Below are 17,711 nucleotides of genomic sequence, written 5' to 3'. Positions count from 1 at the left end.
CTCCTCAATGAGTGAATTTACTATTATATTACAGTTGATTTATTAATTGTCTTCTAAGTCACCGTCTCAAGGCAATTCATACCCAAATATTAAAAAATGCAAATACAATGAATGCATTTTTTAAAAAAGAAAAACAAAACTAAAATCCTAATGAGCAGACACTCATGGTAGAAAACCCATTTACTCAACCAGGACCTAACTGGAGTATCATAATAAACATATATATGTTCTGAAAATGAAAGAGATAGCCACTGTTCTGGCAACTGTTTCAGAGAGCTTCTTCCATAATTTTTTCCCATATCTAATAGTTACAAAGCACCTGATAATCATCTTAGAGTTACTAGTGGATAGTTTGTAGCTATTAGTCATTGTATCCATTATATTTTAATGTTAAATAATGCCAAACACTTTTGTGTCAATCCCTCTGATTTTTTAAAAATAGATTACAACAATATCCTCTTTTGGCCTCATTTACTAGGCTAAATTGGCCCACCTACTCTAACCCTGTGTCTGTCCAATACTCATTTTTATATGTCAGATGAAAACTGGAATCAGATAAAAACCAGGGAATTTCAACATTTTTTAAACTTTGGAAAATGTCACAGTTGTATCTGTTGTCTCAATCAATAGAATGATGGACTTAGCTCATGGGTATGTTATGCTTAGATTGCAATCTCTCTCCATTAGAGAGATATTTTCAAAGCGTTTAGAACCTTCCATCCTACCTGAACCAGCAAGCATGGTTTAGAAAGTTTAACACCAATCCAAGGCATGAAATCATGGTGTAATGGGAAAATAATTTCTCTATAAACCTGCATCTCATGCACAAACCATTGCTGGGCACATGTAGAAATAACTGAAAACAAGCCTATCTTGTTGGCAGAAAAGCCATAACTCCTTTCCCTTTTAGCAAGTGGTACCCACTTTTGGCATTGAAATCTTAACAGCACACCCAGCTTTAAACCTACCTGTGCAGGGACACATTGAGAATAGGCAATGGGTGAAACAAATCTTTACTATTGCAGCAGACTCCATAATGTAGTCTTTTGATTCTTCTCTTTTAAGAGTTTTCACCAAGGCAAGGGAAGTAAATGCAAATTTATTTCCAAAGGTTGGGTGACTCAGATTTCTTTGCAGATGTTGAGGCAGAGTGAGTTGATCTTTGTGGAGACTGGCCCATAACCAAGATGGGGAGGTCCAGGAACTCAAACACTTTATTATAATATTGCTTTATTGATAGAAAGTTGCAAGGTTTAAACAGGTTTCTAATAACAGAACAAGGTAAAGTAACCTGGAAGCTTAAAAATAGCAAAGCTATTTTTTTTTTACTAACAACTGAACAACCACTTACGCAGCATAGATGAAGTTAGGTAGGAGATCGCTGAGCATACAATCACTTTTCAGATTTAGCAGCATAACAGGCAATAGTAACTACATTGTGAAGAGAGCTCCATTTAATGACTTAAGCCAGACTCAAGCAAAATGCTGGACCCTACCCCATGACTTGATGTAATCAATCATGATGCTTGATTAAAAGAACCTTCAAAACAGTGCACACTCATCCCTTCCATCTTGAAGGAACAAACACCCCTTCCTATCACAGGTCTTACTTAACTGGTTCTCACTAGCACTGCCCTTGAAGGACCTGCACTTGGTGTCACTGCCTAGGAAATTCAACCTGGAGAGGTTCACAGCATCAACATCCCAAAAGGCTCTTGTTTATCCCATAGCTGCAGCCTTGGATACAAACACAAATCATGCATTCCTCTCTCTATGCCCTTTTGCTGCTTTGCTTTTAGCTCATGCCACTGAACTCTCAGTTCTTGTCTTTGTTCTTTTTCTAACTACCAGCCAGTTGAGGACCCATTTGCTGACTCACACAGATCCATTCCTTTGTTCCCCTTAATGGCCCATCACCCAGGTAATCACCTCATCTGTAAGCTAGCCTTGCTTATATTTTAACACTAACCCTGGATCCCAGGGTTAGAATGGTCTCAGCATACAGCCTGCTCCCTACACCCAAACTCATAACAATATTGTGGTCCATGCTTAAGGTAGAATACAGCATAATTTAAGAATTACATTCTTCCACAACAATCTTAATTTCTAACTGCAAAATCACATTCTCCCTTAAATATTTATAAACACTAGTGCTTATTAGAAAACATACTGTTTAAAATTTTAATGCTTTTGATTTGAATTATGGATTTTATTCTTCATTCTTTGCAAAATGTAAAGTACCATTGTGCTTTGTAGAAGTTTGCTGCATGTTAAGACCTTGAGGTGAAAAACATTTCTCCGTGTGTGTTTTTCCTTCCGTCCTTTGGGGAATAAATTGTTTATATTGCCAGAAATTGTTAGTGCACATCAAACCATCATACAGAATACAAAAGTGTGTTACTTGAGTCTGTTAGTATGCCATGGCTAAAAAAGAAAGAACACTGGGAAGTAATTGTATTTGAGTTGCTTTATAATTTATTAAACACTTCCATTAAATGGTAAAGATGTATTGCATTCAAAGAACCATATGAGCCAAAGCAGCAAGGATAATAAAAGTATTCAAAGTTTTTAAACTATCAGTTTTAATTTGATATTCTTTCAAAAATGAAATGCTTAAGTATTCTCAATTGGGCTAAATCCATCCTTGGTGATCTCTAGAAAGAATTGGCTCTCATAAATAGTGCCATTTTATGCTCAGATTTTAACAATAGATTTCTGTGTAAGTCTTTAGAGACTTTAATTGACAGGATAACATTTTATTCTTCGGTATAAATACAAGACTATGTGAATCCACACTAAAAGCATGTAATGGTTTGGTCCAAAAGATGGTTGACAGCTTTGTGGGACTGAATTGTCAGTTGAGTAGTTACTGGGCTACATCCAACAGCATTGCTCAGCTGATGTTGAGGTTTCTATCAATGGAAGAATGGGAAAACTAATTCCAGAGATTTCTGTTCTCTTGCACCTCTCTTACACACACCTAAATATCATCTATAGGGTCCCCCAACACCCTGGAGCAGATCTGGGGAATGCAGAGACTGAAGGCAAGGGGGGGATAGCTGGTAATTGCTGCTTCCCCTTTTTGTTGATGGAAGCACTACTGTCATCTGAGTTACATTGTGGAATACTATACAAACTGAAGTTTCAAAGTTTAATCAACTGTAAATATTTGTCTTCATGCTTAGTACTACTGATACATAGAGTACTTTTGGTAAAAAAAAGCAACTCTCATTTTTTTTTTCATTCTAGGTGCTTCAAGAAATGTAAAAGCATCTCCAGAGAAAGCAGAACTCTTTTTTCAGAAGCTAAGAAATAAACATGAATTCACAATTTTGGTGTCACTCAAACAAACTCGCTTAAATTCAGGTGTTATTTTTTCTGTTCACCACTTAGATCACAGGTAGGTGCAGATACCTAATATTTATTGTTTTTTGCATGCTGAAATGTGAAATAAGATTAAAATAAATCAGAAAGAGAAACCTAGGATTAATATGCAGCATAACCCAATGCATTTATACTCAAGAGGTAAACCCCACTGAGTTCAGTGGGACTTACTTCCAGGTAAAAGTGTATAGGACTGCTGCTTTATGCTGCGATACTAAGCATATCTATGTAGAAATGAATTTTGTGGAAGCAGATTGGAGTCACTTTCCACTAATTATATGATTGGAATATTAGCTGACATATATGCAACACTACTTGGAAATTACTGTGGCTCATATGACTGTGAATAATGTAAATAGATAGAAATTCACAAGTTAAGATCTATCAACAGATTATATAACTAGTATCTATCAACAGCTGTCACCATTTAAATGTCTCCCACTGCTAAGGGCATAAAAAGTTTTTCTACCATTTGCCTGTCACACTACTGTGGATCTCATCCTCATCTAGTGTAAATCAGCTCAACCTCATTGCCTGTAAAAGACCTGTACTATTTCACAGCATCTGTTGTCTTACCTGTGTGCCTTCTTACTATTTGCCTCACTTACTTTCAAACAGTGAAGACTATCCAAGGTTACAGAAATAACAGCGATAGTAATAAATGGAAAAGCAATGCTGTTTGGTTTAAGGAAAGCAATGCTGTTAGGTTTAAGAGACTAAACTATGTGACCTGAGGGCATTTGAGAATGATTTCATCATGATACGACAAGAAAATTGTTGTCACAGTTAAAAGAGGTGTTATTAAGATTGTACGCATCTGCTGCAGCTGCTGAAACAGTCAACATATGACCCTAGCAAAGAATTGTCAACAATGATCCATGAAACGATATGAATTTTCAACTCAAACTTCAAGCTCCTATAGCATCTCATTGAAACAAATGGGTTTTGCTGCCATTAAGTAGCATATGATTGGCAACTGAGCTATCATGCTGTAATAGGGACATTTTCATTCTTTCTAACAGGCTATGGGAAAGTTAAACTACCTTTAACTATGGTAGGGATGGTGTATACCTTTTATGTTATTACTGTTGAACAACTTTATATTGTATCTCACAGGGATTATAATGATTGTTAACATGGTAATTTTAAATTAAGTGTTAAAAGCTCCTTAGAGTGCCTCTTAAATTTATGTTGTCAATTGCACATGCGAAACAAGAGGAACAATGGCAGAACCTTTCTAAGAAGCTGTTTTTGTAAGAATTCAAGTCATTTGAAATTGGTACAGTTGGTTTGGCTAAAACTTTGTACATGCTTACGTAAGCAGATGCCTGAAGATATAGAAAGTTTTTCATCACAGGTGCATATCATATTTAATAACATTTTAGCATCTTTCAGATAATGCAGAGTAGCAGTGAGCTCGAAAGGCACACCACGTCCAACATAGCTGGGACTATTATAATCCCAGAAAGAAGATGGTCATGGTATAGGGATACTTTGGGCTTTAGCGGCACATCCTGAAAATATTATTGGAGTTTTATTGAATTTTCTTGGTGGGTTAAATTTCTCAATTCAGTCCCTCAAAGAATTAAAACCAATATTCAGAACATGCTCCTGTAGAGGTTTAGGCACATGATTTGTCTGATTTCTACTCAGAGGTAAGTGTCATTGACCTCAAGGAGGCTTACTCCCAGGTAGGTATGCATAGTAGGAGTAGGGAACCTCAGGCTCAGGGTTGAATGTGGTCCTCCAGGCCTCTCCATCTGGCCACAGGCCACACCGCTATGAATCCTTTTCTGTGCCCTCTTTGAATATTGGTTCTTGCTTGGAAAGCCACTTGCCGTGTGGATGGAAGATAGAGATGTGCGTGTGTAGAAATCTGTGACTTTTGTTTGTTTGGAATATAGCCTGCTGTACAAAGGTAAAAGTTGGAATAGAAACCAATATAGCTCACCTACTCCCTACCTGTGAATGTGAGTAACTCCCAGAGCAACATGTTAGGTCTGCTGCCACCAGCCCTCTCGTTTTCTCTCTGTCCTTGAATCTCTCAAGTCAATGAGTTGTTTGAAAGTTGTTTGAAAGTCAGCCTTGAGAACTGCAGTTCTTGCAACACCTACTGTACACTTTGGGCCCACCCACTTTGACATGCAGCCCCTGGAGACCACACCCACTTTGACCATGCAGCCCATGCGTAAATGTGTCCCTTGGACTGAGAGAGTTTAGCTGCCCTTGCTGTAGAGCTTGTAGACCTGGCTCAGCCCACTGTCTAATTATGATAATGTGCTTAAAAAAATATCTCCCAGTGGCCTTCTTCAGACTCTTACTGGGCTGGTCCACAATGTGTATGGTGGAGGTGTGGTTGTGTGCAATGCCCATCTTACATGGGTATAGTATGAAATGTCAAGTGGGCAGTTCATCTAAGGGGTGTATGTGCAACAGCCCATTTTTCTCTGTTTTGGGGTAGGAGCGGGAAAGTGTATAAATCAGACCATCACACGTATGGGCTTTCATGTGCAACACCCATGTCACATGTGATGAAAAGGTGGGATACACCTGCATTCTCCTTCACTATGTGAGTCACAGGACAGTTGAAGTAAGGGTCCAAATTGGACCTACATTCTCATGTGCACTAGTGTCAGATATGGGACAATTGCAAGCAGTTCAAAATATGGTAGCATAGATGAAATTTAGAAATTATAATTCAACAAAACAAGATTAGTATCAACAAATCAGATTATTAGGACAATGATGGCAAGACTGACTTTCTGCAGATCAAATTCCTTTTCTGTAGTCTAAGTGCAGCTATAACATAAAAACTATGAATACAGCTTCTGATTAATGAAAGCATCTTAAGCTGTGTTGAATGAAATGCATTTTATTAGAAACTAACCAAGTATGATCTCTTAATTATATACAAATTAATGATTGCCACCAATTGCTCCTCTATTACACTGAACCATGGAGTGTGAATCTATTATCCATTTTGTGTGATTTCCTCATTAATCTTTCATCTTGTTGTTGATGATAAGAGGTCATCAGTACTAATAAATGTTAATCCCAATGCCCTAAGAAATCTTTGTGGATTTTGGTTTAAATAATGAGCACAAATGGGTGAAGCACTTTTCCCTTCAGATGAGCAAATAAGAAAATGAGAAATTAGAAAAACTTCAAACATAGACTATATGTTTTGAGTTGAATACTTATTTTATTAAATGATGCTAGTAAGAAACAGTGAGCTCATTGAACTGCAACTGTGCTCAACTTAAGACTGTGCTTGTACAGTTTATTCAAATCTACTGAAGGAAAAACTGAAGTAAATACTTGCTTTGGTATTTAGATACATGGTTACAGCAGAAAAAAACAATATAAATGTGTAAAAGGTTTTGGCGTAAAGTAGGGGGTGGATATCTAAAGTGTACAAGACCACTTGCTCCAAAATAAGTATTTGGATTTAGAAGTGGGTATGATTTGCCATAGTCCTCATTATTTTCTTTCTGTTTCTGCTTCATTACCTGATCTCTCATAGTTTACAAGCAACATACCACAGCTACTTTATCTATTACTTGAATCTTGTAAGTTCCATCAAAAGAAGTAACAATGACATCAATTTCTTTTTGTCTTTTTCATCTAATATTTTCTTATCACTCAGTTTTAATAGCATAAGCATCAACCAGATTTCTTTAGTCATTTGGGCAACTGTTTGATCATTCTTGAACATTCTTGACACCGTGAGTAGTGGAAATGTGTTGAAGCAGTTAAAATAAGTATTTGTTTTCTGTTTAACCTTGGCAAGTTGGAATAACCCCAAATATTGGTTATAAAGCAGGTCATTAAATTGATGGATGTCTTGCTATATTTCTCTGGGTTTTTTCCTGGCAGCTAGGCTTCATTTAATTTTTAAACTTCTTGTCAGTGCACAAAAAGAATTCTGGCAATATGGTGTAAAATATTCCAGTTTATAAAACTTCCCATGAGCAAACACTTTAATGAGTTATATTTACTGGCCCACCTTGTGTATGAAGCTTCAGAAGTTACTCAGAATTTGCTGATGCAACAAAAATATCATGGGTTCGGGCTAGATTTCACCTCTAGTCATCAGAAAGGCTCTTATTTATAGAAGGCTTTTGATTCAGTAGAGTGGTGTGTGTGTGTGAAATTTGCTGATCCTGCACTCTCTAATACTGTTCTATTTTTTTTAAATGATATTTATTCAAGGTTTCATGAATACATAAATATGAAAAAAGGAAAAAACAGAAAAATACAACAAAAAAATAAAATAAAAAGAAAAAACCAAAAAAGAAGAAAAATACAAATCTCAAATTGCCTCTTTTCATTTGCTTGTTTCTTGGACCTCCTCACACCTCCCTTTTTGCATTCTAATTTAATTCACTATTCCAGCAAATTCTTCCCATATTTCTCAATTTTAATTTAAATAATTTATCTTAACAATCTATCTTATTTATTAATTCAACATATCCTTTCCATCTTTTACTATATTCTGTTATTCAATTAACCTTAATTTCTTTAACCTTATCTTATCTTAAAAACCTTAAAATTTCAAAATTTAAACCATATCTTAAATCTTTTCTACTAAAGCCAATTAGTTCCTTTCCAGCATATTCCCTGATATTTCATTAGTGTTACACTAATTCCAAAGATAAAAATAATTTTTTCTTGATATAAACTTTTTTTCTCTATTTTTTATCCAACGTCCCTTCCTCCTGGTCTCGGGTTATGTCAGTCCTTTCTGACCATTACATCCAGTCCATCAATCTGGTGATCTTATGTCCGAGGCCCTTAAGTCTCTTCTAGGCCCCTTCTGCAGATTTTCTTGTTCTTGTTTGTGCTTACGCACTTCTTTGTCTTTTGTTGGTTTCTTTCGTAGTTTCTTCCCTTTCTCCTTGAGGAGTGGGTCTCCGGAGAATTCCAACCGGTAGTAATTTCCATTTTCCTTCGACAGACTAGCCCATTCCCCACAGTCCCTCTCCCCGTCATCATCTTTGTAATCCAAAAAATAATTATCCAAAAGATAGTTGTCAACCTGTTTCATAGTCCCACTAGGGTTAAGAGCTTCCTTGACTCCAAACACTTCCAGACACACTCCAAGTTCGATCTTCCAATGCAGTGGCTTTTGCTCCTGCAGGACTTTGGATCTCTCCATTTGTGTTGTTTGAGGTGTAATCGCAGCCTCTTCCGTCTTCATCTGCCCTTGGACTTGCCCTGTCAAACCAGATTCCTGAATTGGTCGCTGTATAACTTCTTTATCCTTATTTCCTGTTAAATCATATTCACTGGCTACAGCATTCATCAAGTCCAACTTTTCATTCATCAAGTTCATTTTCTCGTGCAACTGCTCCAGTAAAGCATTTGTCATGCCAAGGGCAGAGACCAAACCTTCCTTCCAACACATTTCTGTTCAAGGTCAAACGGCTGGTCCCACGATCCCAATCTCGCAGCTGTAAGGTCTCCAAGTAAACTGCAACAACAAACTGACAAGCTCCCTCTAGGGGACACAATTTCTATTTGTATCCATCTTTAAAATGTATCCAACAAAGAAGATTACTTTCGGTTTTCAAATACTTTGTTTCTTTAAAATGCAGAAAGCAGCGTTGAAGTTAATTTGTTTCTCTCTTTTTTTTTTGACTATCTGTCAAAGTGCTCCACTTTCAATCAATGGACGTCTCAAACAATTTCTGTCCAGACACCCCGTCCCCAGGTTTGGGACAATGGAAATTTAAATTCCTTTACTCTCCTCCTGCAGGATTAAGCAGTCAAATCCCCCCCCTTTCTCCTGCTTCCAAGGGGGTTTTATTGGTTGTAGATGCAGGAAATTTCCAACTTTAAAACAATTTTCCAGGCTATTAGATTGCAAGGTCTTTGCTTCAGTCTATATACAAAAAGTGGAAGGCGGACTTCCTGTTTAAACCTTCCCGCTTCGTTGCCTAATTCACAATTTTTACAGATTTCTTGATCCAATTTTCCGTTTTTACTCACGGGTACTTGATTTAGAGTCCAATTGTCATCAGGAAAAAGTCAGCGCTCTCCGGCGATGGCTGTGAGGCTTCCCTCCGTGAAAGTAGCAATCGGTTCGCAGCACCGCGCTGCTCACCCCACTTCACTCCGGAGCCCCGAAAAGGGGTTTCCTCGCGAGTAGGGGTGGCGCTCTTGGTGCTCTGCTGAACCCCACGTTCCCAGGCTTCTCCGCCTGGGATTTCTAGCGGGTCCCCGCCTTCGCCGCGACGGGAAGACCCAATTTCCACGGAGCCCGTTCCTCCGGTCGGAGGAACTCCGCCATTCGCCGATGGCGCTAACCCGGAAGTCCTCTCTAATACTGTTCTATGGCACCAAACCCTCTGGAACAGCATGGGAGGTGGTCCTGTGACTCCAGAGGGAAGGGCAAAAGTTATCTACCACCACTCTACCAGCAGGAACATCTGCAGAGAGGAACTCTACTTAGATCATGCTCCCAGTAGTTGAGATACCCCCCCTTTAGCATTGTATTGGCATTGTGTTTTAAAAAGAAAGTTTATTTATAAGTATAATTTATGCAGGTCAGACAGGAAGCCAAATTGTAAAATTTCATTCACTGAAGTTCTTGCTTAAAATTGTTCTCTAATGGTAGAGTCCAGTCACATTTGAGGATATATTAGAGTTTTTAAAAAGAACATGTAGAATAAAAAAATAGTTCTGTCTTTTTTAGTTTGGCAAATGCTAAGCTTGTGAAGATTTGCATACTTTGCCTTCATCAGTTTTTGCCTGCATTGCATGGTTGGTTTTTTTCAGTAATCTCACTTCTGAACAAATCACCAGTTAGGAGAAATAGAATTCACTATCTGTAGACACTTTTTTGCCACTTTCTTTCTAGCTTCCATTTTTGTAAAAAGCAGCAGCAGCAGCAGCAGCAAGCAACAGAATAATAATTTGGGGGAAAATTAAAAGCAAGTTTTAAAAATTAAATGAAAATATCAATCTTTTTTAAAAGGTTCTCTCAAAGCTGAATTTCAGAAATGGAGTTCAAAAATCTTTGGAAATGCTGGAATATTGCTGAATTTTGGATTTTAAAAATTGAATTTTACTTCTGCTCTAGTATAAAGTTTTGAGCCAATAGAATGTCCATATTAAGCATCCATGAGAAAAAGCAACGCAAGTAAAAGGGAAATGGAAGGTGCAAAAACCTAGTCATGTCAAGTAAAAACAGAATAAAGGCTATTTAGGTGTGATTTCTGCATTTCAGGGGTTTGGACCACATTACCATTGGGGTCCCTTCAGACTCTATAATTCAACGATCCTACAAATTATCATTATTATCATTTCCTTTGTGCTTATGCTTGGTGGGGTGGGAGCTGGATCCAACTGGCTGCCAAATTCTGACTTCTCCAAACCAACCTGATGTTTTACGACCACTGCCTCTATCATGGTATCAGGTGAAGTGTTTCCATTTGCCCTTACAGTTTGAAACCAAGCAGCACAGGCAGAGGAAAAGGGTTTTGCACGTGCTGCTGACCAGTACCTGTGAACTGTGCTTTCGGTAAAGGGCTGCATCTTTACATGCCTGCAAGTGATATCATATATGATGTTAGGTGTAGGGCAAGGGTTGGGGGAAATGGCCTTTGAGATTAACTAGACCAGTGGGTAGAAGATTCTGCACCTCTGCTTTAAATAGAAAGATTAGTTCAGGAGTCATTGATACTATTGCACAGCCATGATAATCCATGAAGCTATATTCTATTCAAGGGGTATAGGAGCTCATTCACCATTCAGTCAGACTGAGAGGTGCATGTTTTATGCACTGCTCCTGTAGATAATTCACTACTAGTTCATGTGAACACAATTAAAGGGGCTAGATTATTTTGTTGTAATGCCATATCTCTGTTGTTAGCGCTCAGAGTTATGAATAGTTCTGCTTAATTTTGCATTGTTTCACATGTTAATTTTAAATAAATAGATAATTAAGATGTGAAGAGTGCTTTGGCCTATTCTATCACTGTCTTGTTTTGTTTCATTAAAAATTGCCTTATTTCAATCCTTTTAAGATTGTGGTGATAAAAGAGGTAATTCAATTGGCATATATTCTGTCAACTCTACTATTTTGTTTGCAGATATATATATATTCAGTTGGTTTTGACTTCTTGCCAGTGCAATAAAAATTGGCCACAGAACAAAGAATTATTGCATGCATAACTTTTGTTGCTGACTTCAGTTAAGTGTTCATTAATACAAAGACTAGAGTGCTTTGAGACACCTTGAATGTTGAAGAGAAAATAAATGCACTTTGCTAGGTGTGCAAAACAAGTCAGAAATGCCTGAATTTTCCTGTTAGCTGGGAATGTTTCTTTGAAGAGAGAAGTGCAGAAATAAAAGAAAGGCATATGGTGCTGCTTTTCTAAGGAGATTTTTTACTATATATGTATATTTCAATAAAGGGAAATACAGTGGTACCTCGGGTTACATACGCTTCAGGTTACATACGCTTCAGGTTGCAGACTCCGCTAACCCAGAAATAGTACCTCGGGTTAACAACTTTGCTTCAGGATGAGAATAGAAATCGTGCTCCGGCAGCACGGCGGCAGCAGGAGGCCCCATTAGCTAAAGTGGTGCTTCAGGTTAAGAACAGTTTCAGGTTAAGAACGGACCTCCGGAACGAATTAAGTACTTAACCCGAGGTACCACTGTACAAATACTGGAATCAACAGGAATGTTGTTCCACAAAATGGGGGCTGTCACACTGAAAGCCTGTTGTCCGTAAAGAAAACCCAACACATGGTGTCTTGCTCATATATAGGGGCTCTGCACGATGGAGGCATCTTCATGTATCATAATCATGGCAGAGGCCCTACTCAAAAGCAGGAGCTTGCTCATTGCAGTTTCTGTACAGACAACTGTGCGCAATGTGCTGTGGTTGGAGGAAGAAGAAGACATCACATCAGGGAAGGGCTAAAAGTGGGACCCCATCCAAGAGGCAACAAAATCATGCCTTAGATGTGAATAATGTATAAATTGGATTTTCTCTCCTTTCTGTTTATAAACCAGTATGAATTCTGTTTCCTCCTTATTAACATTGCTTCATGAATTGATGATCCATTTCTGGTGCAGGTACTTGGAACTAGAAAGCAGCGGCCATAGAAATGAAATTAGATTGCACTACCGTTCAGGAAGCCATCGCTCACATACGGAAGTGTTTCCTTACATATTGGCAGATGACAAGTGGCACAGGCTCTCTTTAGCAATCAGTGCATCACACCTCATTTTGCATGTAGACTGCAATAAGTAAGTGAAGAGTTGTGTTTCAATTACTTGAAAGTGCTGCAGCATTTTAGATCATTACTGGATAGTATGAAAGTAATTTCTTGTTCTTTTTTACTTTGCTCCTGTTCTCTCATTTAAAAACAGAATTTATGAGAGAGTGGTGGAAAAGCCTTATCTGGATTTACCTGTTGGCACAACCTTTTGGTTGGGACAAAGGAATAGTGCACATGGTTACTTCAAGGTATGTTTTTCTCCATATACATATATATTTAATTTTAAAGTTAGGATCTTCTACATAGATTGTAGAAGTTATCTCAAATGAATGTGAACTTGGGGCACTCGTATCTCTGATTTCAAGATTTGCACTACATTTCATTTGAATTGGCTGATCATTCAGTTACATTTTGGGGGTGCTATATCAGGCCAAAGAGTGCATTTGTAGCTTTATTGCTCAAGTCAGTACTTGAAAACTATGTTTTTGTTTGTTTGTTTGTTTACTAGTGCACTGGTGGTGTTTGTGTTAAATAAGAATTGTCAACATTTTATTTTCCTCTCTGTAAATGTAATATAATGACTTGCAAATATCAATGAGCCTGACCTGGAACTAAAAGTCATTTATTTGCCCAGAAAAAACAGTACTTTTTGCAATAGTGTGTATTCAGTGTTGATTGGTTTCACATCTATGCAGCCGTGTGAATATAAGCAATGCAAGAACTAAGATAACATATTGAGTCAGGTCAACAAAATCTAATATGGCATTTTGTATCTGATAAGGTGACCAATACAGAAGGGTCTAAGAATATAGAAGAAAGAAGGACAGAACAGGGGAATTTGGAAACTTTTTTTTTTTAATGCTGTACTTCTGTAATGAAAACACTGTTCTCTAATGCATAAGCTCTAGGCACTCATTACTCAGATGTAAGGCATACTCAAGTACAGAATGGGGTATGGCTGCTATTTTAGCAACCCCCACTTTTAAACAATTGCGCACAGAGCACAATTGTCTGTATAAAAAGGCCAAAGTTTGTCTCCTTGTACGTATGGAATCAGCATGATTGGAATACCTGCACAACCAGGTGTCTTCTACCTGGTAGAAGGTGCTCATGCAGTTGCCTTCCTATGCAAACAACCATGTTCAGTGCATGGCTTAAAAACAAACAAACCCCCAAACTCCCTGACATCAGGTGGGGCTAAAAATGTTGCCCTTTTCCATTCTGTGTTTGAGTATGGCTTAAACCTGAATAATGTGTGCATAGGACTGTAGATCATTCTGCATGTTGAACAGAGGAAAGATGCTGATATGGAGTAGCACATGAAGAGATTGTTGCTTACATCTGGGCATATGTTGAGCCCACAGCTTTCTGTGCAAGAAGTACCATTATTGGCTTTCATACGTTGCTTTGAGAGTAGTACCACAGCCTACATGAATTAATTAATTGGCTGCCCTTCACCAACAATTATCCCAGGTTGGCATACAATATTTACAGTAGCATGGCATTATCATCACAAAACAATACATTAAAATGAAAAACAATTGGAAATCATTAAAACACACCATCAGTCCAAACAGCAGCTATCAGTAGCTCAGGACCTGATCAATTCAGTTTATTTCCAAATGCTTGCACAAATAAATATGTACTCAGACTGGGCAGAAACCAACCGTTCATGAGGCAAGCTGAGGGCATTTCAGTGGAATGCCAATACTGAGAATGCTCTGACTCACCATCACATTCAAATTTTGGGTTCCTCAGAATTCTTCTTCAGACTGGATGTTAAGTGAAGGAGGAAAAGGGTAAACAGGATGAGGAAAGCTCCAGACCTGTAGACATCCAGAATTTGTTCTTGTTTTTCCTTAAAGGGTTACTTAGGTTGCAAACCTTAGGACACTGTACTATACAGAAGATTAATTGGACTTACTTCAAAGTACGTTTACTTTGGCTTCTGCTGCAATTTGCTCAAGGCACAGCTGCTGGCAAGGCAACTGATATTGTCGGGTTATTTTATTATTATTTTAATTATTTTTCCAATTTCTCAGTTTAGAGATCTGCTCCAAAATAAGTGTAGATTAAATCATGATGGTGAGGTTACCAGCAAGGCCCCCACTGCAGATGGCAGATTCCAGGAGAAGTATTTGGTAGGGCTGTGCGTGGAACCCTGACCCCATTTGTGGCTAATAGATTAGGGAGACAGGAATAAAACCAGTTATTTGGCAGCTTCACTCATTCATAATTAGCTTCCAAGCCCAGTTCAAGACTCTGGTTCTGACTTTTAAAGTCTTTCATGCTTTGGGTATTATCTCCTTGAGAGAGCACCATTCCTTTATAAGCTCTTTATAAACTATTGAGAAAATATGCATGGACATTGTGCTTCTAAAGCAATCCTCGCTAAGTAAACTAGATTATTTCCAGTTGGCATATTTTCATCTCTTAGCAAGCCTTCTGCTACACTAAACCTTGTAAATGTCTGTATTATTAGTCATTCTTTCAGAACTGGGCAGACTGAATATGAATATTCATAATGTATTTGGGAAGTGCTTATCCACATAGGCTTTCCACCCTCTTCAGGTGGGTTCTTCCCCCACCATGGACAGTAGGCAGGCACAAGTGATTGAGGGCTTGTCCATACTTCTGCTTGTCCCCCCTCCCCCCCCGAAACCTGCCTTGTACTGCTGAATTGGAGCAAATCCAAATCAGGTTTTTCCACAGATTGACGGTTGCTCAGATTCAGCAGTAAAGAGTGGGTTTCCCCAGGGAAAGTGGTGGGGCAAACAAAAAATCTCATGGACTCGTGCTTTCTAGGCATGGGATGAGCCAGGACTGCAAAGGAACAGTAATTCCAGCTTCAAAAGAATATCTCAAAGTTGCTGCAGTTAAAAAGCTTTCCATTTCTCCAGTCGTATTACTGTTTGAGAGCAATTGAACTGGGAACATAAGCTTTTCAGTTTGCCTTTCTATTTCCTTCTGGATCTTTTCTTTGTTTTCAATTTTTTAGCACACTCTAGTGGCCAGAGATTAAAAATATTCCATTGAGAGAAATGCGGCTACAGGGGGTTAGAGACAAGAAGGCTGAAGGCAGCAGCTTTCACCCTTCATTGGGTTGGACTTGATGTAAGGCACTAGAAGCTTTCTCCACTGCACAGAACCAGGAGAGCATTCACCTTGCCTTCCTGCAGAATAGGAAACAATGTTCAGAGGGAGGAAACACAATAAATATTTAAATGGATTTTTCTTCTCACTGGAAATTCTGAGTATAAACTCATTGGCTGTATCAGGAGAATATGGTCTGTTCATTGCCTTTGGAGGAAGGACTGTTCTTCATCAGCATCCTTTGAACTGGAATCGCAAGGCCTACATGATAGCCAGGGTCTGCTAATTCCAGAGCAAATTAATTGATAGTATTGATTGAACTTCCCTTGGCATACTTATGGGTTGCCTTTGACTGAAGAGATGAAAATACTAAGAAACCAGAAGAATGATTTATGTCTAGGAATTGATTCACCGCTGGCTTACTTGGGAAAGGGTTCATTGGTTAGGCTATTGTTCTGCCCAGAGAAATGGGAAAAACACTGCTTACTGGGTTCGCCTCTGGGTTCTTCACTCCCCTAGGGATGCAATACTATGTTCATCTGGAAATATATAGAAGTTAATTTTGTATGACCACATTTGAGTACATAGTGACCTTTGCTACTCTGCTGGATTACCTGCATATTTTAAAGGTGTAAAAAGTAGCTGAGTGAATTCGCCCTTGAGTCATGGCCCTCATACACTTAACTGCCCAGTCCAACACTCTGGTCACGGTTTTTGTTTCTTTCCATTTCACTTCTGTCCCTCATTGTTCTGGTTTTTCCATACATGGATATATATTTCTCCTAGAACTAAAGCCTTGGACTTTTATTTGTTCCTTCTTGATAAACACCAAATTTCACAGATAAAAGCAATGAACATGAAGGTTTTTGTTTTGTTTTGAAGAAAGGGATCTGGGCTTGAGATGAAAGCAAGGTCTGAAATGATAGATTACGTTCACAGAGTTCTGGGATAATATTTTACTATTTTTATGATTATATGCTGTTTTGTGCATGTGAGATCATTTTTTTTAAAAAAGAAATGAGACAGCTACTCCTAGCATATATTAAAATAAATCAACAGGCAAACTTGGTAAAGCATATAGGTGAATGGATGTATTAACCATTTAAAATAATTGAAGTATAGAGGGGTAATGACAATGAAAAGATACCGCATAAGTTAAGGTGCCTACTTTTTAGACCTAAATCTCATGCCTCTTTAATGAAATGTCAGATTTTGCAGACTCTATCCCTCCCACCCTAAACCCCAGACAACCTTGTAGAGTGTAGAAAGAATCACAAAACACATATATAGTATGAATTGCACCATCTACTTGCAGTTTTCAGTACCTGCTCGCACAGGTTTTTTTTTGTAGCTGATTTATGAAGTTTTGCTAACGAGGTCCTTGATGACTTGGTGCACAATCTAACATAAAAATCTCCTGCTTAAACTACATTGACATGAATGGAAATTTTGCAGTACAATATCATAGTTGTGACTTGTACTCTTGCTTTTCAAATTTTATTTAAATGAGTATCTTAAAACTCAGTGAAAGTACAAATTATTTTAAAATTGTTTTTAAAGGTCACTTGAAAGCTTTCGTTCAGTGACTAAATAAAAGTAATGGCAAAGTCACGGCAACTAGTCTCTTGCTGCTTAATTACACCTTGACATTTAATCTTAAGTCTCTGAAAATGGTTGAATGCATATGTATGTATCAGTGTGTACATGTACAGCTATTTTCTTTCTACTCTACTCTCCTAATGATACAGTGAAGGAGAGCAAGATATAATAATTTTGTGGAAACTGCTTTTTGTGGGTGAAGTATACCTATTTTGTGCGCTAAAATGTTTCACATGGAAATGCTAACTTTCTAATATAATGCTGACAGACAAAAAAATAACATAACCTTTCTCTTCCCCTACCCCCATTTGTGCAGGGCATAATGCAAGATGTGCAATTACTTGTCATGCCTCAAGGATTTATCTCTCAGTGTCCAGATCTTAATCGCAGTAAGTCTGC

General features: G+C 38.0%; 1 protein-coding gene across 2 annotated transcripts in view; it reads left to right on the top strand.

Annotated features, from left to right (window-relative positions):
• NELL2 (neural EGFL like 2) overlaps positions 1 to 17,711 on the top strand; it is a 108,113-nt gene that overhangs the window by 13,760 nt on the left and 76,642 nt on the right. For both annotated transcript variants that reach the window (XM_053404684.1, XM_053404683.1), the window contains exons 3-6: positions 3,250 to 3,400; positions 12,475 to 12,648; positions 12,772 to 12,868; positions 17,629 to 17,701. In XM_053404684.1, the coding sequence (XP_053260659.1) occupies positions 3,250 to 3,400; positions 12,475 to 12,648; positions 12,772 to 12,868; positions 17,629 to 17,701 (495 nt within the window). The remainder of the gene's footprint in view (positions 1 to 3,249; positions 3,401 to 12,474; positions 12,649 to 12,771; positions 12,869 to 17,628; positions 17,702 to 17,711) is intronic.

The sequence above is a fragment of the Podarcis raffonei genome, chromosome 10, assembly GCF_027172205.1.
Source record: "Podarcis raffonei isolate rPodRaf1 chromosome 10, rPodRaf1.pri, whole genome shotgun sequence".
NCBI classification, from domain to species: Eukaryota; Metazoa; Chordata; class Lepidosauria; order Squamata; family Lacertidae; genus Podarcis; species Podarcis raffonei.
Note: the sequence above shows the minus strand (reverse complement) of the source record. Positions and strands in the feature narration are given on the sequence as shown.